Below are 27,194 nucleotides of genomic sequence, written 5' to 3' on the forward strand. Positions count from 1 at the left end.
AAATTAAAAAAAAAAAAAATTGTGCTAAACCGGCTCTGCGTCTGGGCGTCTTATGGAGCAAATTAGGGGAGTGCATAGTTTTTTTTTTTCTCCCCATTTTGTTTTCGGGTCTGGGGAGGGCCATTTCGGTCCACTCCCCAGATCAGAACATTTTTCTTTCTGTGGGAACCCCCAAACCCCCCCCCATCCCAACCCTTTAAATTAACAACCTCCACCCCCTGACCCCCCCAAGACCTGCCGAATTAATTTCCTGCAACCCCCCACCCTCCTGACCCCCCCAAGACCTGCCGAATTAATTTCCTGCAACCCCCCACCCTCCTGACCCCCCCCAAGACCTGCCAAACGTCCCTGGTGGTCCAGCGGGGGTCCAGGAGCGGTCCGGGAACGATCTCCTGGGCGTGAGCCGTCGGCTGCCAGTAAACAAAATGGCGCCGACGGCCCTATGCCCTCACTATGTCACTGAGACCGACCGCTGCTATTGGTCGGTCTCAGTGACATAGTGAGGGCATAGGGCCGTCGGCGCCATTTTGTTTACTGGCAGCCGACGGCCCTATGCCCTCACTATGTCACTGAGACCGACCAATAGCAGCGATCGGTCTCAGTGACATAGTGAGGGCATAGGGCCGTCGGACCCATTTTGTTTACTGGCAGCCGACAGCCCACGCCCAGGAGATCATTCCCGGACCCCCGCTGGACCACCAGGGACGTTTGGCAGGTCTTGGGGGGGTCAGGAGGGTGGGGGGTTGCAGGAAATTAATTTGTCAGGTCTTGGGGGGGGGGGTTGTAGGAAATTAAGTCGGCAGGTCTTGGGGGAGTCGGGAGGGGGGGGGGTGTTTGTTAGATTTTTGTTTGGTTTTTTTTTTATATTCGCTCCATAAGACGCACATACATTTTCCCCCCACCTTTGGGGGAAAAAAAGTGCGTCTTATGGAGCGAAAAATACGGTACATGTTCTTTAAATATGTGTAATTATATAGCTTGTTCCTAGTTACTTAACTTAAACTCGTGAGCACTGCCAAACCTTCATTTTGGACAAACACCGTCTCAACTGGCTTCCGGAAATGCAGGAAACAGCAACCGCTTGAACGCGTGGTGAACGCTTAAATAGAGAATGTCAGCCTATCAAAATCAAACAAGGGCAGTCAATCAAAAAGCAGAGATGACGTCATTGTACGATCAGCTGTGAACCACAACTCAAAGGAAAACATTTAATTCCTGTTCCCCATTCAGTCCATTAGGTTGTAGTGTATCAAGGAAATTAATCCATTTTTGCTCTGCCTGCATTAATTTCTTATTAAGATCGCCTCCGCGCCAATGAGGCAAAATTTGCTGTATTACACATACTCTTAATTCTTCAAATTTATGTTGTTTGGCTAAACAATGCGGGACTAAAGGAGCACTTATTTGTTGCGTGTTTATACTGGAACGATGTTCGATCAGTCTCACTCTCAGTTGTCGTATAGTTTTCCCCACATATATCATTTGGCACGGGCAAATAATAATATACACGACACCCATAGATGTACAATTGGTGTCTTGTCGTAATGTAATAGTTAATGATGGATTTTGTAATAATACCTGTGCAGTGTCCATCATTACATTGCATACAGAGCATTTTCCACAGGATTGATGTCTCCCCAAATTATGATTCACCTGTGGGGGCGATGAGTCAGAATGAACCAGTTGGTCTCGTAGGCTAGATCCTAAGTTATGCCCATGACTGGGCATTCTTAGGACAATATCATTCTAGGGAGAGGGAGTTTATTTCATTTTTCCTGGACATCGTTCTCTGATAGCTGGATTGGATTTTTATCAATCAAAAAAGTTTCCAAATGAGTAGGGTCAGTGAATCCAAATTTCTTCCCTTGATAGGTCACGTAACAAATACATGGAAACTTTAAAAAGAAGGTTGCCCCAAGTGCGAGCACACGACTTTTCAAAGAAAGGAAATACTTCCTCCTGGCCTCTGTGGCTCGTGCCACATCAGGGAATATTTGGACTTTCTGCCCACAAAATAATATATCTTTACTTCTAAAAAAATTTCTAAATAATATGTCTTTGTCCTGTTCAGCCAATAATGAAATAAAAAGGGTTGCCCTGTTTGTAATCACATCTAGTGATTCTTCTAGGAAAGTTGATATACCTATACTGTGGGAAGTAGCTTCTTCATTCCTCTGTTCTACCATATTTTTTTACCACTTTCTTTGGAAAGTAATACATTTTAGACACCTTTGGTATTTCCTCATCCCCATATAATAAAATTTCTTTCAGATATTTTTTAAACATCTCATAAGGTGATAACAAACGAGTTTGGGGAAAATTCAGTATCCTAAGGTTTTTCAATCTATATAGATTTTCAACATGCTCAATCTCTTTATGCATTACTAAACTATCTTTAATAAATACACTTTCAGTATTCTGAATTAATTGCATTTCTGATGTCAAGGTATCTACTTCTTTCTCACACTTAGATATTTTCCTCCCTTGTTCCTCAATTACCACAATATTTCTATTAATCACTGTTGACAATGACTTATTCATTTTCATTATGTTACCATCCAATCTCGATATCATCCGCCCTAGATCTAATAGTGTAATATTGTCAGATATTTCGTTAGGACTAATATTACTTTCAATTTCAACTGGGAGCTTAATTTCTACGGAATTTATAACATAATCATTGTTTTCAGTTCGTGAGATTACTGCTTGTGTTGTCAAGCATGAATCCTCATGAACTGCTCCTACCAGTTCTGAATTCGGTTGCGGTGGAGATCTCTGTCCTTCGCCAGGACTTAAGGAAGCCAGGGATACAGCTTCCACACTGTCCTCAGTTGGCGTTTCCATCCGTCTTGTCACGTGATGGTCCATCGGGCCAGTGCGATGAAAAGGCACCGGAGACGAAGTTGCGACTTTCGCTTTCCTTTTTCTTCCCATGAGGTAAACAAAAAGAAATATGCCCCGGACCCCGGACTCCCCCGGACTAAGCCGGACTAAGCCGGACCAAGCCGCGCGCGCCTTCGGCACGCGCGGCTTAGGCGACACACCGGCGGCAGCGGGGCACCGCCCTACCCCCGGTCTTATAGGAGGTAGTCCCGCCCAGCTGATGTCACTCGCCGCGACTCAGCTGTTCTCACCGGAGGGATGTCAATTCTGGGTTCCCGGCACCTGGGAGGCCTCAGCAAGCGAACGGCCAACTCCTCTCTCCTTCGCTTGTCCCCGACGAGGCTCTGCTCTACCCCCGGTCTTATAGGAGGTAGTCCCGCCCAGCTGACGTCACTCGCCGCGACTCAGCTGTTCTCACCGGAGGGATGTCAATACTGGGTTCCCGGCACCTGGGAGGCCTCAGCAAGCGAACGGCCAACTCCTCTCTCCTTCGCTTGTCCCCGACGAGGCTCTGCTCTACCCCCGGTCTTATAGGAGGTAGTCCCGCCCAGCTGACGTCACTCGCCGCGACTCAGCTGTTCTCACCGGAGGGATGTCAATACTGGGTTCCCGGCACCTGGGAGGCCTCAGCAAGCGAACGGCCAACTCCTCTCTCCTTCGCTTGTCCCCCCGCCAATTAGTTTTAAACGTGCCACATGCTAACTTCATGGAGTGCCTCCTAGTCTTTCTATTATCTGAAAGAGTAAATAACAGATTCACATCTACCCATTCTAGACCTCACATGATTTTAAACACTTCTATCATATCCCCCCTCAGCTGTCCCTTCTCCAAGCTGAAAAGTCCTAACCTCTTTAGTCTTTCCTCAAAGAGGAGCTGTTCCATCCCCTTCATCATTTTGGTCACCCTTCTCTGTACCTTCTCCATCGCAATTATATCTTTTTTGAGATGCGGCGACCAGAATTGTACACAGTATTCAAGGTGCGGTCTCACCATGGAGCGATACAGAGGCATTATGACATTTTCCGTTTTATTCACCATTCCCTTTCTAATAATTCCCAACATTCTGTTTGCTTTTTTGACTGCCGCAGCACACTGAACCGACGATTTCAATGTGTTATCCACTATGACACCTAGATCTCTTCCTTGGGTGGTAGCACCTAATATGGAACCTAACATTGTGTTACTATAGCATGGGTTATTTTTCCCTATATGCATCACCTTGCACTTATCCACATTAAATTTCATCTGCCATTTGGATGCCCAATTTTCCAGTCTCACAAGGTCTTCCTGCAATTTATCACAATCTGCTTGTGATTTAACTACTCTGAACAATTTTGTATCATCTGCAAATTTGATTACCTCACTCGTCGTATTTTTCCAGATCATTTATAAATATATTGAAAAGTAAGGGTCCCAATACAGATCCCTGAGGCACTCCACTGCCCACTCCCTTCCACTGAGAAAATTGCCCATTTAATCCTACTATCTGTTGTGACACGCCTCCTATGACGTCACCTCCTTCTGTGACATCAGATGCTGGGGGGATTTAAACCTGGCGTCTCCTAGGTTTCCTTGCCTTGCAACACAGTTACCAAGAAAGCTGCTTACCTGCTTGCCTGCCAGCCTTCCTGCCTGCCTGCCAGTCTACCTGTCTGCCTGCTGACCTGAACTGCCTCCTGACCGTCTTTCATCAACGGTCGGCCCAAGGATCCACTTCTGGATTTACAACAGTTTGCAAGGCCATGGATCCGGCAGACCTCGCTAGCCTTCAAGCCATTCCCGGACTGGCTCAACGGCTAGTACAGCAGCAACAGGTCTTGGACAACCTGGCTGTCACTGTGGAGCAACTGGCCGCTCGGATGGATGTTGGTCCGCCAGCACCAGCACCGGACTCGGTTCCGGCTCCGGTGGTGACCCTTCACACTCTTACGCAACTCCCTGCGCCAGCACGGTACGCGGGAGATTCCAAGGCTTGCAGAGGCTTTCTGAACCAATGCTTCGTAAGGTTCACTCTCCTGCCCAACCAGTTCCCCTCGGACGCCGTCAAGGTGGCCTACATCTTCTCACTGCTGGACGGTCGGGCTCTGAACTGGGCATCTCCTATTTGGGAGAAGAACGACCCGGCTCTGAACGACTTGAATGTCTTCGTAGCTGATTTCAAGGCAGCCTTTGAACCAGCTCGCCCGACCTCCGCAACCTCCGAATTGCTCCAACTCAGGCAGGGAATTCGGCCCCTGGCCGATTATGCTTTGGAGTTCCGTACCCTCGCACTGGAGGTCGGATGGCGGGACGACGCCCTCCGTGGAATCTTCTTAGAGGGACTTGCTGCAAGGATAAAAGACGAATTGGCGGCTCGAGACCTTCCGGAGGACCTCAATGCTCTCATCGAACTGGCTGGCCGCATCGATCGCCGCCTTCAGCAGAGGGCCAAAGAGGGGCGTCCTCTCCGCCGTTTAGTTCCGCTGGCTCCAACCTCTCCTCGCCCATTCCCACCGGGCCCACGGGGGGCTAGCACGTCCACAGAAGCCACATCCGAGGAGCCCATGCAGCTGGGAAGAGCATCCCTGACACCTGAAGAAAGGCGGCGCCGCCGTAGTATGGGTTTGTGCCTGTACTGCGGGGGCAAAGGTCACTTCCTCACTCAGTGCAAAGAGCGAGCGGGAAACTCCCATGCCTAGGAGTAAGGGAGGAGTGTCTCCTAGGTTGTTTGAATGCTGCTCCTCTATGTACCGTTTCTATAACCCTCAGATATCCCGGAGGGTCTTTCAAGACTCAGGCATTCATTGACTCTGGGGCAGGAGGGAACTTCATCGCTGCCAATCTTGTACATCAGCTCCGCCTGGCCACACAATCCCGGGAGCCTCCTTTACGGATTACTTCCATACAAGGTACCTGCCTGCCTGGCCACATTTCTACCGAGACTGTACCACTGATCATGCAGACCGGGATCCTACATTTTGAGGAGATCTCATTTTTGGTTCTGGAGAATTCAGTTCATCCGGTGGTCCTTGGCCTACCCTGGCTCCAGCAGCACTCTCCAGTGATCCAATGGAGCGATTTGCAAATTACCCAATGGAGTCCTCACTGCGTCAAATCTTGTATCAAGTCTCTACCAGTCCAGCACATTCCCTTGGCTCACACTCCCAGTCATTATGCGGACTACACGGACGTATTTTCTAAGGAAAAAGCAGAATTTTTTCCCCAACCTCGTCCTTTCAATTGCGCCATCGAACTGGTGTCTGGGGCAACTCCACCCCGAGGCAGGGTGTATCCACTATCACAACCTGAAACCAAAGCAATGTCTGAATACATTGCTGAGAACCTCGCCAAGGGCTTTATCCGACCTTCAACGTCGCCCTCCAGGGTGTACATATTTAGATTCTTCAATATCTCCTCATAAGTCATTTGAAGACCCTCCACATTTTTGGTCGCCCTTCTCTGGACCGCCTCCATCTTGTCTCTGTCTCTTTGGAGATACAGTCTCCAGAACTGAACACAGTACTCCAGGTGAGGCCTCACCAAGGACCTGTACAAGGGGATAATCACTTCCCTTTTCTTTCTCAATATTCCTCTCTCATGCAGCCCAGCATTCTTCTGGCTTTAGCTATCACCTTGTCACATTGTTTTGCTGATTTCAGATCATTAGACACTATCACCCCAAGGTCTCTCTCCTGCTCCATGCACATCAGCCTTTCTCCCCCATCGAATACAGTTCATTCGGATTTCCACTCCCCATATGCATGACTCTGCACTTCTTGGCATTGAATCTCAGCTACCATATCTTCGACCACTCTTCCAGCTTCCTTAAATCCCGTCTCATTCTCTCCACTCCTTCCGGTGTGTCCACTCTGTTGCAGATCTTAGTGTCATCCGCAAAAAGACAAACCTTACCTTCTATCCCATCTGCAATGTCGCTCACAAAGATATTGAACAGGACCGGTCCCAACACCGATCCTTGCGGTACACCGTTTAAAACCGCTCTCTCTTCAGAGAGTTCCATTTACCATCACACATAGGACTAGGGGGCATTCCATGAAGTTAGCAAGTAGCACATTTAAGACTAATCGAAGAAAATTCTTTTTCAGTCAATGCACAATAAAGCTCTGGAATTTGTTGCCAGAGGATGTGGTTAGTGCAGTTAGTGTAGCTGGGCTCATAAAAGGTTTGGATAAGTTCTTGGAGGAGAAGTCCATTAACAGCTATTCAAGTTTACTAAGGGCCTGATTTTAAAAAGCATTTACTAGAGTAAAAACCAGGTTTACTGGAGTAAATTCACTTTACTTGAGTAAGTGGGTTTTTGAAAATTGCTACAATATATGCCATTGACTTGTCTATAGAATTTACTCACATAAGTGCACTTTACTTGAGTAAATGGCTTTTGAAAATTGCTACAATAGTAGCTACATTTACGCATGTAACTCCTTTTGAAAATTACCCCCTTAGGGAATAGCCACTGCTATTAATTGCATTAGTAGCATGGGATCTTCTTAGTGTTTGGGTAATTGCCAGGTTCTTGTGGCCTGGTTTGGCCTCTGTTGGAAACAGGATGCTGGGCTTGATGGACCCTTGGTCTGACCCAGCATGGCAATTTCTTATGTTCTTACAATTATTCAAAGTAGCTAAAACATACGCAGACTGAGAAACTGAATATCAGATAAAATGTAGACAAATAAGATTAGGCACACAAGGAAGTAAAATCCCTATTAAGAACATAATGGATTCCACGTTATGACTTGCTATTTAGGAGAAGAGCTTGGAGTCATTGTAGACCAATACACCAAAATCTTCAACTCAGTCTGCAGGAGTAAGGACTGACCTGTGTGGGGGGGGGGGGGGGGTGGAGAGTGAAGGGCCCAGGGCTATTATGTCAGAGCAGGTTCTCCTCCAGTAGGTTAGTGGAGGCAGGGAACCCAGATGCTGAACAGCATGTGTCTGTCTAGTATTCAGTGCTGCCACAACTCTTGGCCTGCTAATGCTCACAAAACAAGTGACAACAGGGACAGAGCTCATCACAAGATAAAAATCTCATCACCACCGTTTGATCCCTGTCACGGTCAATATCTAAAAACTTCGGCAGACTTGATAAGTGATTTTCTCGCAAACCTGGTAAATCAATCGCTTGGTTCTGGTGAATGCCCCAGCTCCTTCAAACAAACGATACCAAAAAAGAAAAACGAGGAGATCACAAATTTCAATAATTTGCGCCCCATTGCATCTATCTACACTGGCCAAAATGTCTGAATCAATAGTACTTCATCAACTTAAAAATTATTTGAATGACAATGATCTCCTCCACCCAAATCAACATGGGTTTAGAAAAGGACACATCACTGAGACCTTATTACTTTCATCATTTGATACAATATTTAAAGGCTTTGATGCCAATATAGATTACATATTGATCCTCCTTGACATCTGTGCCGCATTCGATACTCTAGATCACTCAATTTTACTCTCAAGATTAAATACCATCGGTATAACTGGTACTGTTTTTAATAGGTTCGATTTGTTAGAAATAAATGAAACCAATCAAACATTGGCTGTAATTCTTCTGATCACTACACAATATCTTTGGGTGTTCTGCAAGGCTCAACCTTATCTGCCACTCTCCAACATTTATTACCCTTGTGCTATATGCTAAACAATTTAGGAATACAATTTAAAATTTACACGGATGATGTTCAGTTTCATTCCATATTCTTTGTCATGGTCCAGTACTCTTGCTATCGTATGCCCATACATTAATACTATCAAAAGCTGGCTCTCTCATAATTGTTTAAAACTCAGTACTGCTAAGACTGAAATCATTCATCTGTCTTCAATCCCCCACTCTGCTTGTGGCCCCCCATCACAACTTGATCTAGATGGTACGCTGATACCAATCATTTCAAAAGCTCAATCTAGAAGTAATTGTAGATTCCAGCCTATGAATGACACACCACATTTCTATGACTGTAAAAAAAACCAAAACAACTTTCGTTAAACTTCACATGTTGAAGCGCTTATGCCATCTATTATACCCAGATGACTTTAGAACAACTTTACAATCTTTAATTTTTAGCGGCCTTGATTATTGTAACGCGCTATTTGGTCTACACGATAATGTGATTCACCCACTACAATTAGTACAAAATGCAGCAGCTCGGATTCTATCTGGCAAATCCCACAGAGATCCCATCACCCCTGTTCTATATAAGCTACACTGGTTACCCATCGATTACAGAATAAAATACAAAATTCTTACAACTATTCCTAATCTCATATATAATGATACATCATCCTGGTTAAGTACACAACTTTGCAAATGGAGGTCTACGCATAAAAATTTGCTACAAGTACCCATAATCAAAGTTTCCAGATTAGACATTACAAGAAGACATGCCTTCTATTGGTGGCCCCCAACTTTGGAATGCTATCCCTGAAAATTTGAGACAACTCTCAAACCTGAAGGAGATTAAAAAGAACTTAAACCTTCCTGTTAAGGAATGCATTTAATGCATGTACCACCACTTAAACACACCTAATTGATATCTAACTCCCACCATTCTAACTACCCTTAACATTTTGATTTTCTTCTCTCCCTGCATCCCCCCCCCCCCCGATTTGATAGTTTGAGTCTTGATCTTTATTTAAAAAAATTTTTATTTACTTTTTATGTTTTGTCTTAGGCCTTTTATTATGCATGTTATTTAATTATGTAAACCGTTCTGACTACTACTGAGTATAAAAATGGTATATAAATAATTTTAAATAAATACAGCATACACATTGGGACCTCTGAAACATGGGGCCAAGAACAGCTCTGGCATCAAGTAAAAAAATTACTCTTTATGTTCCTAACAATGCCTCTTTATGCTCATGGTGTAGCCACAGCTTGAATATTGCCCCATATCAAAGATTAAGTAGAACTAAGTACAGAGAAGAGCCACACAAGTGAGCATATGGAACAGCTCCCTTCTGAAGAATGGCTAAGCAGGTTAAGGCTTTTCAGCTTGGAGAGGAAGATATGGTGCTTTCATAAAATCCTGATTGGTGTGAAGCTAGTTAACAAGTTATTTCAAATAGCTTCATAATCTTCTAGTCCAGAGGTTCCCACACGTATCCTGGGGGGACCCCCAGCCAGTCGGGTTCTCAGGATATCAACAATGAATATGCATATGAGTTTGCATGCTATGGAGGCAGTGCATGCAGATGGCTGGGGGTCCTCCAGGATAGGTTTGGGAACTGTCCTAGTCCTAACTTGTAGAATTAAAACAGTTATTGCGCAATTATGCGACAGAATGTTGCCAAAGAATGTAGTCTGTCAAGTGGCCTAGATTGGCCACTGTCTGAGATTGCTGGACTGTTGGACTGACTTAGCATGGTATTTTTGTTTTCACGTGTGGCTTGCCCATATTTCTCACTAGCTCTTTTCCAGAAGAGTGAATGTGCACATCATAAATCCCTACTTGCTTAAAAACATGTGTTTAAACTTTTGAGCATTTGGGTTTTATAGCATCTGTTACTTTTTTGACTTCCCTTTCATACAGCCGATACAGTTAACCTGCGTTTGGACACGCGTTTGACGCGCTAGCTTTACCCCTTATTCAGTAAGGGGTAATAGCGCGTCAAAAATATGCGTCCACCCCCCCCACCCCCCCGAAACAAATAGCGCCCACAACATGCAAATGCATGTTGATGGGCCTATTAGTTATTCCCACGCGATTCACTAAGTAAAATGTTCAGCCAAGCCGCACATTTTACTTTCAGAAATTAGCACCAACCCAAAAGTAGGCGTTAATTTCTGCCGGCACCGGGAAAGTGTACAGAAAAGCAGTAAAAAGTAAGATTTAAAAAAAAAAAAAAATTTAAATCAGCTCGCGGGTTGAAACCGGACGCTCAATTTTGCCAGCGTCCGGTTTCCGAACCTGTGGCTGTCAGGTTTGAGAACAGATGCCGGCAAAATTGAGCGTCGGCTATCAAACTCGCTGACAGCCACCGCTCCTATCAAAAAAGAGGTGCTAGGGACGCGCTAGTGTCCCTAGCACCTCTTTTTACCGTGGGCCCTCATTTAAATACTGAATTGCGCACACAGGAGAGTGGCTGTGCGCAACTTTTACTGAATCGGCCTGATATATGGCAAGTTCTTTCCCTCTAATTTCCTATTTTCATGTGTACAGTGGGTTAGCTAAAGAGAATGAAGTTGTTTGCATTTTTGATCTTTTTTTGGGGGGCTGAAACTGTCTGTGTCCTAAGAATTGTGTCCAGTGTAGTTTTTAAAACCCTTGAAGTATGTGAACTTGTGAAGGAGTTTGCTACTGAAAGCATTAGTAGCATGAAAAGCTGATATTAAAGAAATGTATCTCGTTAGAATTCTTATTTGATGGAGGAAACCTACAAAACATATGGTATGACCCAGGCAGGATTGGGGATGGGCCTATGTAGTTTCTGTAATCAACAGGATTTGTATTAGAACCTGGTAACTAGACTGAAGAGAAACTAGGAAAGATAAGGAATTTTGCTGTTGAGAGGAATCTGCCTGGGTTTAGGAGCGAGCAATATGTCCTACTAAACTGGGGATATATGGTCGCGTTAATATGAAGAAATGAGATTGGCGGCTTTTTCTGTAGCCTTTGATCTGCATGGGTGCAGATCAAGTTGCAAGTGGCCTTTTGAAATACTGAGTGGCTGACTAGTGAACTATCAGCAGGTCAATATACCGTATTTTTCACACTATAAGATGCACCTGACCATAAGACTCACCTAGGATTTAGAGGAGGAAAATAAGAAAAAAAAATATTCTGAACCAAATGGTGTGCTAAAATATTTAATAAAATATTATTTCAACAATGTAAAGTGAACAGCAGTATTAACAGCCATCATCACTGTCATTGGTAAATGAGAGACTTGAACGTTAAAGTACTTCTAGTTGTCTGGGAACCCCAAGAACTCATCACTAGTGTCAGAATTTATGAAGCTCAGTTGCTCACAATCACTGGAATCACTTTCTTTGCTATCTTCATATATCATATCATCTTCAGTGCCATCTAAGGCATTGCTAATGCCACATCTTTTGAATGACCGTACAACGGTTTCATCCTTCACTGACTGCCATGATGTTTTCATCCATTCACAAACTTGAGTGACAGTGGGCCTCTTCATTTGTCCAGTAGGTGTCAGATCATGATTACTAGCAGCCATCCATTTGTTCCACTCTTCTCTCATCAAGACTTTAAACGGTTTGTTGATGGAAACGTCGAGAGGTTGCAACTGGCTGGTAAGACCCCCCCAGGAATTACAGCTAGATGAGTCTTCACGTCTTCTTTAAAGCGCTTTTTTGTGGTTTCGCTAATATGTGCTCTAAACTGGTCAAGCACCAATAGGGCAGGTTTTTTCAGAACCCCTCCGGGATGCTTGGACCACACTTTTTCAACCCATACTCTCTTTCCATTTTCGTCCATCCATCCTTTCTCATGAACATGCGCAACAACTCCTTGTGGGATCGCTTCTTTTGGCATGTTTTTCCTTTTGAAAATTAACATCGGTGGCAGTTTGGTGCCATCTGCATATAAGGACATCACAACCGTGTAATGGGTTTTCTCATGTCCTGAGGTTTTCACGGTTATGGTTTTGGCACCTTTCAGATCAACAGTCCTGTTAGATGGCACATCAAAGGTTAGCGGGACTTCATCCATATTCCCAATTTGGCCAATTTCAAATCATTTTTCTTAGCATCAATCACAAATTTGTGAAAAGACACAATCTTTGATTCATATTCTTTTGGCATTTTTTGCGCAATTCTAGTTTTGGTGTGCATAGCAACGCGTTTGGCTTCATATATTATCATTTTTGCAGAGACTGAGAAGCCATTATTCCTGTGATGTGTGATCCATTCTTTCATGTCCACGTCTAGCTGTGGCCACTTTGCAGCATGCCCACGAAAAGCGTACTTACTTTTATCTGCTTTTTGCAGCTAATCCCCCTGTTTCCTCCACTCCCTTATTTTTTCAGTTGGAGGTGGCCCAAAATGTTTCTTCGCTGCTCTGTTTCCATGTTCCTTAGCATATTTTACTACCTCCAGTTTAAAAGGAATTTTATATGTTAGCCTTTTCTGCTTTGACATCTTTGTCTGTAGCACGAGACTGTGGTATTTTTCTGCAAGAAAATACAGTAATGAAAGAACTGTCAGTCTGCAGGAGGGAAATGCACTCATGCACGGCAAGCAGGTAGAGGCTGGAGCAGGCACGTGGGGCAGCTAAAGGAAAGCCTGCACCCGCCCACCGATCCTTCCAATAGCGCACCACTCCCTCCAACACGCAGTTGCTTCTTTCCCACTGGGTTCTAAGACAGCACAGAGGGGACAGCAGTGTCTGGGCGTAGCTGCGGGACGTGCTGGGAGAAGGGCGAGATTTGGGACTAAAAAGGAAAGTCTATTCTACAGAAACGCTGCCACCTCTCAAAAGCAAAAATGCCTCAGGGAGGAGTCAAAGACAAAAAATGAATATTAAAAATCTAAGATGGTCCTCCCTCATCATTCTTATTGTGTATTATAGGTCCACATAATACTGCCATAGCCAAACCATCGTCCCTGCAGAATTTCCCGACAGGTGTCAGGTTGGTCAACAAACTTCCAGTTTGCCAACATGGCTGGATCGATGCTGCTTTCCTATCATTGCATATCCGAGGTGTTGTGAGGCACACAGTCGTGCCTTCTACGGATGGGAAATGTACAGCCAGCCTTGGTGTGATTTACAGAATGCTACTGAAAAATGGATTTTCTTAGATCAATTTTAGGGGCCTTGTTTTTTATTTTTGTTTTCCTGGATTTTCTCTCAAAAATGAGAAAAATCAGTTGGGAAATACCGTATTACCGTACTCATTTTTCCAGGTACCAGTAAATATCAAAATACCTGTATATTTTGGTGCACAGAAGTCAGGACAGTAAAAAAAAATATTAAGCAGATTAATATTTTAATAAGCAAATTTATTGTAGAACTGAAAGAACACTTTATGGCTCTCACCCAATCCCCTTCTCCAATCCACCCACTCAGCAGCATCTCCGTCTCTACCTCCCCTCTGTATGCAAATCCCTCTCTCCCCTGCCAAGAATTTCCCTCTCTCTCACCCCTCATCCACAACGTAGCAGCATTCCCCCCACCTTACCAGCAGTGGCTCCAGGCTCTTGTGCTGCTCTTTGCCTTTTGTCCCTCCTTCGGCAGGATGCCTGCACCTGCTTGCTCTGGCTCCTGCGCTCTGTAGCGCTTCCGCTGGGGAGAGGGGGGGGGAGGCAGGATCTGAAATGCCACGTTAGCAGCTGCCTTCCAGCGGTGGTGAAACCTCTCCCTTGGCGGTTAGCCCGGTTCAGGCATTAAAATAGAAAACTCACCATTTCGTCGCAAATTGGCTCCGTTTTCAGGTGGGGGACAGGCGCACAGCACGGCATACCAAACCGGGCATTAAACTAAAAAGCTCACCGTTTCGCCGCAAACCGGCTCCGTTTCAGGCGGGGGACGGGCACACAGCACGGCATGCCATACTGACTTGTCAATCACGGTAAGCCACGCTGCGTGCCTGTCCCCCGCCCGAAAACGGAGCCGATTTGTGGCGAAATGGTGAGCTCTTTTATTTTTAATGCCCTAACTGGGCTAACTGCTGAGTGAGAGGTTTCGTGAGGTCTGTGATGCTACATTCGCTCCATAAGACGCACAGACATTTCCCCCCCCCCCACACTTTTGGGGAAAAAAAGTGTGTCTTATGGAATGAAAAATTCGGTAATATGGATTCTGTGTAAGGTCTTTGTCAGCTCACTTTGGAATATGTGTTTTCGGCACTTACAAAAAGAGCCAGATTTGCAAAAGGGGACAAAAGGCTTGTGTAGGATCAGGCCATCAGTTTTTAGTTTTAAACTGATTTTTCCCTGAAACTACCAGGCGCTTGTAAAGGTACACATTGGTTTAAACTGTAATTTCATCTGAATTTCAAAAACAAAACCGTAGGCCCATGATTCTTTCCAGCAACTTCTCCCCTAGAAGACAAACAGTGGGGCATGGAGGTGAAGTGCTGGAGCAGCATGCACGTGTGGTGCAGCCACAAGCACATTCCCACGGTGGCAGAGGGAGACTTGGATCTATCACCAAAACTGGAAGGAAGGCCAGAGTAAATATTAAGGTTGTGTTGGCAGGATTCCCAGAGTTGGTGTTGGGAAGGAAGCCCAAAGCTGCCACTGGAGCTGATGAGAGGATGGGCAGAGGAAACTGTCCTGAGAGGATGGGAGAAGAGAAGGGGACACTGAGGTGTGATGAAAAGAAGATGCTGGGGGGGGGGGAGGGAGAGAAGGAAGATAAGATAAAACCAGGTGAGGCGGGGAGGAGAAATGCTAGGGAGAGGGGAAAAGTAGGAAGAATTGAGGATGTTGGGATTAGGTTATTCAGTCAGCAGGCTCTTTAATTTTAAAGTTGTATGGCTTTCTTCATAGTTTGGGGAAGTGTCTCTAGGATTCTAATCTGCTTAACTTTTACTGTCCTGGCTTCAGTCCATTAAAAACGCCAATATTTTTCCATTAATTGTTCTCATGTTTGTATTGAATAAACACTGATTTTACCAGGAAAATAAATGAACCATAAATTAAGGTCTCTCTATATATGCTAGATTGTCCAGATGGGGCTATTGACTTTAGGAAAACTGACTGGATGGGGACAACTATGCTGTATAAACATAGGAAGGGATCCTTACAGGGTGTCTATCCCAGAATCAACAAAAGGATTCTTGAGCTGAAATAGTAACTTAAATTACCATTCCAAATATTTCATAAGGTAATAAAAGATCTGCAGATAAGGACCTTTTGACCTTCCTAGTTTGCTCAGTTTTGCCTGCTTACTGTCCTGCCACAATTTAATCTGTCGTTACTCCCTATTACCATCTCCCTATCACTAACGTCTCCTCTATTTGTCCTATGCATGTTTGTATTTTGCTATTGTTGGCTCTGTACCTCTGCTGGCAGTCTGTTCAGGTGTCTGCATCCCTTTGGTGAAAGTTTCTCATGGGTAAAAGGGTGGTCTCCAGCTGTAGGGGGTGGTATGGATACAGGTGGCAAATACAATTGCAGTATGGTGGCAAGAGGAAATTGCCAAACTGACCTTGCTTCTGCAATGCATTTTCACCTTCCTCTGAATCTCTAAGTCTAGATGATAGATGACAGACTGGTTTTCCGACCTGACTGTGGCCTCCATTCTGTGCATGATTGTAAAGCATTTATAGTAAATGATTCATGCTAGACCCAGCCTTTCCTTCTCATCCAGCCAAACTAGGCTAAATGCATGTGTTATGCTTCCTAGCCAGCAAATGGAGACAAATGGCTTGACATGACCCTTTATGGGGACCTGTGCCGTACTTAGCCTACCAGTATTCTGTCTCAGCACATGGTAGGCAAGTATTCCATTCTGACTGAAGCCTTGTTTAGGCCAGGTGAAGAAGACTGGTGTGGATTGGGCTACCCCTGGGGTGATAGGTTTTTTTTAGATTTTCTCCCCTGATTAAGAATAGCTTATCGACCAGGGGGCTTTTAGTGGCTTGGAACAGGGCATAAGGACTTGCCATTTATTCACAACAAGAACTTAAGATAGACCATCTGTCCCAAGGAAGAGATGTACATAACACAATTTGTCTTATGAAGCGTCAAGTCTGCAGTGGAACACTACCCTGTGGGAGCATGTGTTACTTAACAAACATGGTTTATTTGGCAGAAGTGATCACAAGGACATGATGGATGAAGTAGATCAACAGTCTGCTTATTCACAATGTAAGTTTTTTATTTTCTGCAACTGTTCTTTATATGTTGTGATTTTCCTCTGAAGGCAAGCAGTTCATTGAGGTCCTACAAGTGGGTCACGTGACTGTCAAACTGACATCTGTACTAGCTTTCCAGCAAGACGTAAAGATCTTTATCGTACATGCACAGGAGATATCACAATGCTACAGCCCTTTTCCCCTCTGTTTTCATCTGCTGGCGTTGGCACACATGAGCTTAGCAGCCCTGATGTATGCACTGCTTCTCTTCAAAAAGAAAGCCTTGTCATAGGTTTTGTTTAATTCTTTGTTCTGCCAGCATGGATCTTTTCTTTCATTGTTGCAGGTTCATAGGCTGTATCAATCATTTTATTCAGGTTTTTTGGTTATCTAACCTGACCTTTTTTTTTTTGCAATCAATGTCACAGTGGCTTAATGTTCTGCCCTAAGTGCAAATGGAAGATGTTAATCAGACTATTATAAAGTTGCTATGGGGTACATTTTTAAACCTGCATACGGGTCGCACATGTGTGCGCGCTACCTGGTGCACACACATGTACGCCTGATTTTATAACATGCGCTCACATGTTATAAAATCGGAGTTCGCGCACACAAGGGGGTGCACATTGTGCACCTTGCGCGCACCGAGCCTCGCTGCCCTTCTCCCTTTCCCTCCAAGCCGCTCTGAAATCGGAGCAGCCTCGGAGGGAACTTTCCTATCCCCCCACCCCACCTTCCCCTACCTCCCTGCCCTTCCCCCTTACCTTTCTCTTCTTTTTTTTTTTATTTCAAGACTAACTTCAGCCTGGGGCTGAAGTAAGTTGCGCACGCTGGCCAACTGCCGGCGCGCGATCCCCGGCACAGCATGGGGGGGGTACGCGTCGCCGGGGCCTTTATAAAATTGGCCTGGTGCATGTAAACCCCCTCCGCACACGCGCATAAATCCTCTGGATGTTCGCACGAAGGACTTTTAAATCTGGCCCCATAGTGTTTAGGGAAAGACTACAACACTTCAGGATACAATATCTACACATAAATGTCACCCTTAAGCAGTTTGGACGTCACCTATTTTATCAAAAACAAATCCAGTTTGCATGTAGCTGCACTTAAGGCTCAGTATAGACCATGAAGCCACATTTGTCTGGTGCAAAGACTGGGCTGTTGACCTCTTTGGCAGCACATGAGAATGGGCCTCAGGAGCAAAATATGAGGGCTCTGGATGCTAGAGTGTGAAACCAGAAACTTGTTGAGCAGGAGCTCTAAAGCATCAGGCCACTATTTTGGCTCCAAGAGCATAAAAGTGCAGAAAATTTGGCACTCTCCTAAATTGAGCCTGGAGGTGACCTCAGCCTTCCATGCTAAAGTTTGTCTTCAGAGCTCCAGACAAGAACCTATGGCACAATGGGGTAGATTTTAAAAGGGTTACGCGCATACGTTATGCGCGTAACCCTTTCAAACCCCCCTGAGCATGCCCCGGGACACGCGTAAGTCCTGGGGCTTTCCTGTGGGGGGGGGGGGGGGTGTCGCAGCGGCGCAACATTCAGGGGTGTTCCGGGGGCATGGCCATGGGCGTGGTTCCGGCCCGGGGGCATTTCGTGGGCGAGGCCTCCGCATTCGCTCCCAGCCCGGGGAATTGCGCGGCGGCCCCAGGCAGGCGTAACTTTTGCGATAAAGGTAGGGGGGTGGGGGGAGGCCGAAGGAAAGTTCCCTCCGAGGCCGCTTCGATTTTGGCACGGCCTCGGAGGGAACTTTCCTTCGGCCTGTACAGGTCATACAGCCCAAGTGCTTCTGGCACTCCTAACCATTCTCCAATAGGCTGACGAATTCTACTTGGCTTTGAGGGAGAAATTAGTCGAATTCCTAGGCTCTTTCCAAGATTTCGGAACGGCCTCTGAGGGAACGGGCAGTGTGCGCAGGGCTCTGCCCGAGCAAGGTGCACAAATGTGCACCCCCTTGCGCGCGCCGAACCCGGATTTTATAAGATACGTGTGTTCTTTGGTGCTTGGAAGACAGCTAAGACAAGCTTATAAAATCATGAGTGTGGAGAAACAAATGACTGATTACTCTTTCAAATATTAAAACAAGGGGGTGCATTCATCAAATGTAACCAGCAGATTTAAAATGTCATAGTACTTTTTCCCCTTTCTGCACAATCAAGCTGTGGAATCTGTTGCCAGATGTGCTCTAGGCACCTAATTTGGCAGGTTTTAAGATTTGAACAAGTTCTGGAAGACCATAAACATGAGCTAGGTAGACAAGGGAAAGCCATGGTGATTTCTGGCAGTGGGAACTATGAATAGAACTCCTTTCTGGGATCTGCTGGGTACTTGTAACCCAGATTGGCCACAGCTGGACGGATGCTGGACTTTGATGGCTCTTGGCCTGACCCAGCATGGCATTACCTATTCTTATGGTTTATAGGCATCAAGGAAAATGTGCAGGAAAGGCTCATGGATGTGCTGTGCGGTGAGGGTAACTGCTTTGGAGAGAAGGACAGACGGCTCATCGTGAGACTACAGCATGTTTCAAACTCAAACCACCCACATCGGAGGTTCTGCAGTGGACTGCCTCATAAGCCGTTTTTTTATGCAAAAGCAACATCCCAGCCCTTGCCAACAGAGAAGCAGTCAACCACAAAGCCACCCAGCCAAAAAGGGATAGTTGGTTTTCAGGCTCAGTGCAGATGACCTCTCTGTAGGAAGGAGTCTGAGATTTTTCATAAACGGTTGGCCTTTTGTAACCTGAGACAATTAGGTCCTTTTGAAAAACGAACAATTACAGATTATATCATTGGGAGGCCCTCTAGATTGCCATCATCCCCCCCCCCAAACACACACACACTGTGGATTTTATACTATAGTTCCCCCATCCTCTCTATGTCCAATAATTATGGATTTCATACCATATACTTTTTTTTTTTTCAGGAATTTTTTCATAATCCTTAAAATCCAAGATTATGCTTGGTATTGTAATTGCCTTTCAGAGCAAGGAAAACTTTTTTTTTTTCCATAATCGTACAGGAGGCATGCATGCAGGGTACATCCAGCTTGCAGGAAGTATCTCAGATTTGTACTGGGAAATAGCACCTCCAGTATCATGTGCTATCTTGGGTCTAGCAGCAGATCCAAAAATGGTTATAAAATATGTTGACATTTCTGTGCAAAGCAGGAGCTCATGTGTTTCCCTATTTGACATTTGACTGGACAAGAGTACATCTCAAAAAGGAACAAATGAATCCATATGGAGCATCATTTAGGTGCTGCAATCACTAGGGTTTGTCAAACTACCCCAAATCCCATTTGACCTGGACTCTGCTAAAAACAACTCTGGACACATTTTCTCTTCCTTACAATACAGTCATAGGAGCCAACTTCAACATGAATGGTGGTGCTAGACTCCCCAAATTTGACCATCCCTGGTCACAGTGGATGAGTCCGCTCAATACGGGGGGGCATTTAAGCACCCACTGAACTGGCATCTGTTGTGACTGAGGTTTGTGGCTTCCATGGTTCATGTCGCACTTGTAGCATGTTTGCATATGAAAAAATGCAAAACACTGTATAGTCAAACTTGTATATGGGAAACAGTATTTTCTCTTGGCGAGATGATCCAATCTTTATGGAATTGCAGGCACTTCTAAACATGCTAAATGCTTCCAAAAAATTAGGTGGGCAAGAAAACTGTCCTTGTCCAAATACCCAGAGGTCTGAAAGAACAGATTCCATCCCCTTGTTAGTCTGTAAAGGGGTAGAACTGAGCCATTGCTCACGCTAAGCCACATACCTGGCAAGAAAACCTCCTGTGATATTAAAGTCTGGACCCTTGCATGTGGTTGCTGAACTAGGATATAGTGAACAGGACTGAGTGGGACACATCTGAAATGTCTGTAATAACAAGAACATGAGTTTCCTGCTCCAGGAGATGAAAAAGCAGACACACGGCCAGGGCCAGTGCAAGGATATTAGGTGCCCTAGGCAAGATTTCTGCCTTGCGCCCTCCCCTCCCCCAAGTCCAGGCCCTGGCTCTGACATTTACTCAGACAGGCTCCCTCTCTTATACACTTAGGTTCTTTGTCAAATTCACACAAATCCTTACCCAGGCAGGCTCCCTCCCTCTGTCACTAACACCATTGCTCTCTCATACACACACAATCCCTCTCACACACACACACAGACTCCACTCATAGTCCACGAGACTCTGCTTCTCTTGGCCACGTGGCCTGCTGAGTGTCTGCTTTTCTCAGTCGTATGCAGGATAGGTGCTGCTCATGGCCTGCTGATTCTCTACTCTTGGCCGTGAGTGGGATTGGCTCCATTTGCAGCCCCACATGGTTACTCTTTGCCACCCCTTAATGCCTGGCACCCTAGGCAACCGCCTATTTTGCCTATTGGGATGCACCGGCCTTTCACATGGGAGATTCTTTTTTTTTTGGGGGGGGTAAGGTCTTCAGTACATATTCTCATTCCTCCGGTCAAAAATCTTTACTTAAATTGAACAGATATTCATAGCTGCTTTTTGGCCAAGGCAGATCTGGTATCTGCTCCCATGGGACCTATTCCTAAAGAAACCAATCAAGTTGGGATGTTGGCCAACCCTGATTGTTGATCAGTATTCAGTCTGACCCTCACAGCCTAGGTGCTGAGATGTCATAAACTCCTTTTGTTTAGAAAGGAGTCTGAATTCTTATGGCTTTAAATGGAGGTTTGTAGCCTGGATCTAGGACCTTGCTCTTGTACCATTCTCTTGTCCCACACAAACTACTTGAATATCTAACTTAGAAACATAGAAATGACGGCAGAAGAAGACCAAACGGCCCATCCAGTCTGCCCAGCAAGCTATGCACTTTATCCATTTTTTTTATTTCCCTTTTTCTCTCTCCCACCTGTTACTATTGGCTTCCAGTACCCTCCAGCCCTAATTTCCCTCCACCCCATCACCAATGTAGAGAGCAGCGCCGTATCTGCATCCAAGTGAACATCCAGCTCAATTAGGGGTAGCAACTGCTGTAACAAGCAGGCCACACCCCTGCCCCATACTCTTATCCATCTCTGTTTTTTTTTGTTTGTTTTTTTTGTTTTTGTTTTTTTGGAGATGGCAGCCCTCCATCCTTCCACTCCGTGAAGGTGGAACTCCAACCACTGGCATCCCGCTCCGTGAATGCCTCTGTGGCTACTGCCGCTCCGTGCAGTGTTTGCTGCCTCCTCTTTATTCACGCCCTGTAGACTTGATGGATCCACAGTGTTTATCCCACGCCCCTTTGAAGTCTGTTGGTGATATGTGCACTTGCAGTGATCCTAATATATAGGATATACTATTTCTGTACAGCCTGCAGTCAGATTTATGTACAGCTCGCTTCAATTCAACCCCTCCCCCCCCCACCACCAAGCTTCCTGCAGTAGCATGGGACATAAAATTGGTTCTCTCCCAGCTTATTAAACCCTTATTTGAGCTTCTGAATCCTTATGGTCAAATTCATCATAGGTTGACTATTTGGTAGCACTTCAGGTCCTAGTGACAAAACTTCATCACAAAAAGTTGGATTGGTACATCCCAAGTTCTTGCATAATGTGTTAGAAAATATCTAACAGGGTTATTCATCAAATCGCGCTAAGGTGTTATTGCGGGTGTTAGGGCCCTAGTGCCCGCGATAACGCCCATGATAAACGCTTTGGGGTAGATTTTACAAAGTTACGCGCACGCGTACTTTTGTTCGCACACCAGGCGCAAACAAGAGTATGCAGGATTTTAATAGATACGCGTGTATCCATTAAAATCCAGGGTTGGTGCACGCAAGGCTGCCCAAAATTGGCAGCCTGCACGCGCTGAGCCGCGCAGCCTGCCTCCATTCCCTCCGCCTCCCCCCACCTAACCCACCCCCCCAGCCCTATCTAAACTCCCCCCCTACATTTATTCCAGAAGTTATGCCTGCTCGAAGCAGGCATAACTCGTGCGCGCCGGCTGCGTGATTCCCTGGCCCGGTAGCTGTTTCGGAGGCCTTGGCCCCGCCCCCAGATGACGCGCCGCCGCGACACGCCCCCCAGGAAAGCCCCAGGACTTACGCGCGTCCCGGGGCTTGCACGCGCCGCCGAGCCTACTCAACATAGGCTTGGCGCGCGCAAGGGGAACTTCGGGCAGGTTTTCGGGGGTAACGCGCATATCTTACGCGCATACCCCTTTGAAAATCTGGCCCATTGTGAGATGGTTATGCAAATTTTGAAAATTTAGTCAAAAGGGAAGAGTTTAGGTAGAGTTTATGAAAATGAGGGGTGTTTAACATTGCATGCGATAGCATAATACACGTTATCGCACATTTTAATGCCATAAATAACTACACCTTGTTTCCTGGCATAATGCTGTGCGATATGCCCGAAACGGGATTTGTGATAAATATATCAAATCCCATTTCGAGAGAGAGCTTCTGGGGTGGCACAAATATAAGTCAACTTTTTATACCACTGTAGGAGAGTCAACTAGTAATGTGAGGTGAGGTGCTCTAGGGTTTGGGGGAGGGGGGGAAATTTTATGTGCAGTCAGAGGTACGAACACAGTACACATCAGTGAAGATTTGATGTGACGTGGAGTGAGGAAAGATACACAAATACGAGATGTGTACAGTGTACTCTCAACCTAGTTGCTATCAAACTAGGATGAAAGTACAATGTACACATCTCATCTTTGTGTACCTTTCTTCACTCCAAATCACATCAAATCTTCACTGATGTGTACTGTACTGTTCATACCTCTGATTGTGCATGTAAAACTGCCCCCCAAAACCAAGACCACCACCAAAACATCACCTCACGTTACTAGTTGACCCTCCTACAGTGGTATAAATAGTTGGCTAATATGAGAGCCTTAAAGTCTTTTTTTTTTTTTTTTTTTCACGGGCACCATGCATGTGAAATTTATAGCAAAATGATGAATCTAGGTCTCAATCTTTTTTTCTAACATTTTGACACCACATCTCCATAAAGGTCAGCAAGCCACTGTTTGGGCTGCAAAAACTGTCTTCTACATGAGAGTGGACTGAAACACAGAATGTCCACTTAACTTATTTTTTTTGTTTCTTTTGACCCAAATAAACTTGGGATTGTTGTGGCAAACTAACATTTCTAATTGCAGCTATGTCCTGGCAGGCCTGACCTTAGGGGGCCATAGTGAGTTATCTGACTAAAATATACCTCCACTGAGGATATTTGAAGGCTGTAGCTTGGAGTTCAGTCTACATGTTCACATCTCACTACAGGGCTTCAGGCAGGATGTTTCAACTCTGTTCTGCATTGTTTTTGAAGGCTAGAGTCCACTTCCATGACCCCAAGGGTCCATATTTTGGCTTCTTTCATGTTACGAAAATTGTGGAAAAAAACCCAGAAAGATGTTTACCCAGCAAAAGGTTTGCTGCCTGTAATTTTGGCTGTTCCCCCTTTTTTGCTAATTGTTTTTATCATATGCAGTTAACGGTTCGGTCTGGGATTCACATTTGTGAATTTGGCCTGCTTGACTGAATCATTTTCTCCTGCCAGTTATTTGATATACCTTAGCTTCCCATCCAGATACCAGCCAGGTTTCTACCTCCTTAAGTGGATACTCCGTGATGTGAATGCTGCTCATTGCTTCTGTATCTGAGAATAACCCTTAAGGAATCTTGCTTATGTGACTTGGGTGAACTGCTTGTCTTTCTAGAAAGCAAAGTGACTTACCTGTAAAAGTTGTTTTGTTTTGAAGATCAGCAGTTAGTCACAAACTATCCCTCCTGTCTTTGGAAAAGCTGTTCCCCAGTTATCAGAACTGAATGGGAGCAGTGGTATCATGGCAATGCTGGAACTTCACACATACAGTGAAGGTCTCTAGATCTTTCCAGAAAGTTCTGAAATACATGTCATTTTGCTTTGTGGTCGTGACCCACTTATGTGCCTGAATTGCCTTCAGAGAACACTCGTTACAAGTAAGCTTGCTTTATTGGGCCAGCATAATGTATAAGCTCTTCTGTATTAAGTACACTGTAAAACTGGTCTGTTTGTAGACCATCTGGAATATGCAATACTCCATTTTCATTCTGAGAAGGCCCTATTAAACTTTTATTGTTTCTGAAAACTCTATAAAAATGGGGCATGCTGACTTAAGGGCTAAACTACTGCAATTCCTTTTTTGGTGAAAGTTAAATTTTGATGACTTAATTACAAATCTCAGTATTTACTTCTGGTGTTAGCTTAACAGTAGTCCCAGCCTTTAGTCTATTTCAGGCTTTTTACAGATTATGAAATCTTCATAATTTAACATTTCTGCAGAGCATCTGTATCCTTACTGAATTTTGTTCCTTCAGTAGGTAGCTGGCTTATTCCTGGAACTGGATCACTTTTGCCCTCCTACTCCCCACCCTCAGTTTGGAGCCCCCTCTTCCACTTTCATCTCCCCACAGCTGTGACAGATATCATCACTGAGGAATCACCGCTCTGCCCCCTATCCTAATCCATATTCTAACAGAAAACAATTCTCCCAGTAAGTATTCATCCTATCAAGGTGGTATTGCTGTGTGCATAGCTTAGTGGGAACAGTGCTTGAGCACGTAAGATACACGGTAAGAGTAAGGATTAACATACATATGCCTGTAGTAAGGCATTCACTTACTAAATCTTGTTAAAATTGCACTGAATGGGTTGCTTGTAATAAACTCAGTGGGGCTTATTTACTAATGCTCATTAGAAAATATATCTGAGTTTAGCTGACTTGCAAAGCTAATAGCTTTAAGAGTATTGCCCTAAGATTGTTCTACATATTATCTTGGGACACTTCTTTGTATTTCCTTAATATGAATGTTGCCACTTTAGAATTTTGTCTCCACGTTGCTGATACTGTTATGCAATCTTCCCCTGTATCGTTCTAAGACTTCAGGGTCCTTATGAAATCACAATTAGCAGAGCAAAGTAAAATACCTAAAGTACCTGAATGTAATCTGCTTTGAAGGGCCTGAAAACAGAGTTAAAGCTTGCTTTCTACTTAGGTGTAGCATCCTCAAAGATTCCCCCTGGCCTTGGTATTCATAAAAGGGCACTGAAAGAAGTGTTAGAATTTGAGTGATGCATGGATGAATGTCTATTGGTCTATGCTAATTTTTCTTTAAGAATGCAGAATAACTTTAGATATTAGAGTTTGGTTTTGTTAGGTATATATTCAACTCTGAAACTAGCCATATCAAATTCCTCCTAGCTTTCTCTTTGCTTTCTTGCTACATAGCACTATAAGGTCAGATGTCAATATTCAAAAGCCATTTAGACAGAATCACAAGTAATCAAGCTAACTGGCATGCATAAGATATTTAGCCACTTATTTGGTTAGAATCTATCCAGCTAAGAGGCATCTTGGCGGGGGTTCCAGGGAAGGGTCTAGCTTTCTGGCTAACTTACCTTTATCTTCAGATATTTATCTTGTGCTAACAGGTCTATCCAGTACCGAGCGGTAGGAAGAGCTGCGTTAGTGCCTACGGCACCCGCGGTTTACGCCCCGCACAGTGCAGCTCACCTACCGCTCGATCCTGAACTCTAATTGCATGCAAATGGCATGCCGCAGCTAATAAGTGCCCGTGAAGCGTTAGGCCCGCGCAACCCATTTTACTGGGATTAGAGCGCCTATACAGTATCCTGGGTGCGCGGGCCTAACGCTTCACGCCACGCTGGTATCTGTCATTTCAAATGTCATTTGAAATGACAGATACCAGGAAGCGAAAAAAACCAAAAGCAAAAAGTAAGTCGCTTCGCGCTTCACTCTTCCCTTCTCCGGAGCAGGCGCGAAAAGCAGCCTTGCTCCGGGAGGGGGAAGCGGCGAAGCGACTTACTCTTGCTTTTGGTTTTTTTTGCTTCGCCGCTGTCAGTGTCCCCCCTCCTCTCGGAGGGCGCGAAAAGCAGCCTTGCTCCGGAGGAGGGGGGGGACACTGACAGCGCAGAAGCAACGGCGAAGATAGCGCAGAAGGAATGGCGAAGCGACTTTTCGTTTTTTTTTTTTGCTTCACCGCTGTCAGTGTCCCCCCTCCTCTCGGAGCAGGGCGCGAAAAGCAGCCTTGCTCCGGGGGAGGGGGGACACTGACAGCGCAGAAGCAACGGCGAAGACAGCGCAGAAGCAACGGCGAAGCGACTTTTCTTTTTTTTTTGCTTCGCCACTGTCAGTGTGCCCTTCCTCTCGGAGCAAGGCTGCTTTTTGCGCCCTGCTCCGAGAGGGGGGCACACTGACAGCGGCGAAGCAACGGCGAAGCAACTTACTTTTCTGAAGCCATCATCAGGAACACATGCGATCGTAGCTCCTCCCGACGAAGATGGCTGCCTGCACGGGGAAAGCGTGCAATTGGCGCTGAAGACGTGACGTCACGACGTCATGTCTTGAGTGGCCAATTGTACGCTTCCCCGTGCAGGCCATCTTTGTCTTCGTCGGGAGGAGCTACGATCGCATGTGTTCCTGATGATGGCTTCAGAAAGTAAGTTGCTTCGCCGCTGTCAGTGTGCCCCCCTCCTCTCGCGAGCAGGGCGCAAAAAGCAGCCTTGCTCCGAGAGGAGGCA

The 27,194-nt window shown here is 45.3% G+C and overlaps 1 protein-coding gene across 1 annotated transcript in view; it reads left to right on the top strand.

Moving 5' to 3' along the window:
- Positions 1 to 27,194, top strand: part of TBXT (T-box transcription factor T) — an 81,498-nt gene that overhangs the window by 39,449 nt on the left and 14,855 nt on the right. Inside the window, exon 5 of the mRNA XM_029596797.1 lies at positions 16,605 to 16,660. Within this exon, the coding sequence (XP_029452657.1) occupies positions 16,605 to 16,660 (56 nt within the window). The remainder of the gene's footprint in view (positions 1 to 16,604; positions 16,661 to 27,194) is intronic.

The sequence above is a fragment of the Rhinatrema bivittatum genome, chromosome 3 (genome assembly GCF_901001135.1).
Source record: "Rhinatrema bivittatum chromosome 3, aRhiBiv1.1, whole genome shotgun sequence".
In the NCBI taxonomy this organism is placed as follows: domain Eukaryota; kingdom Metazoa; phylum Chordata; class Amphibia; order Gymnophiona; family Rhinatrematidae; genus Rhinatrema; species Rhinatrema bivittatum.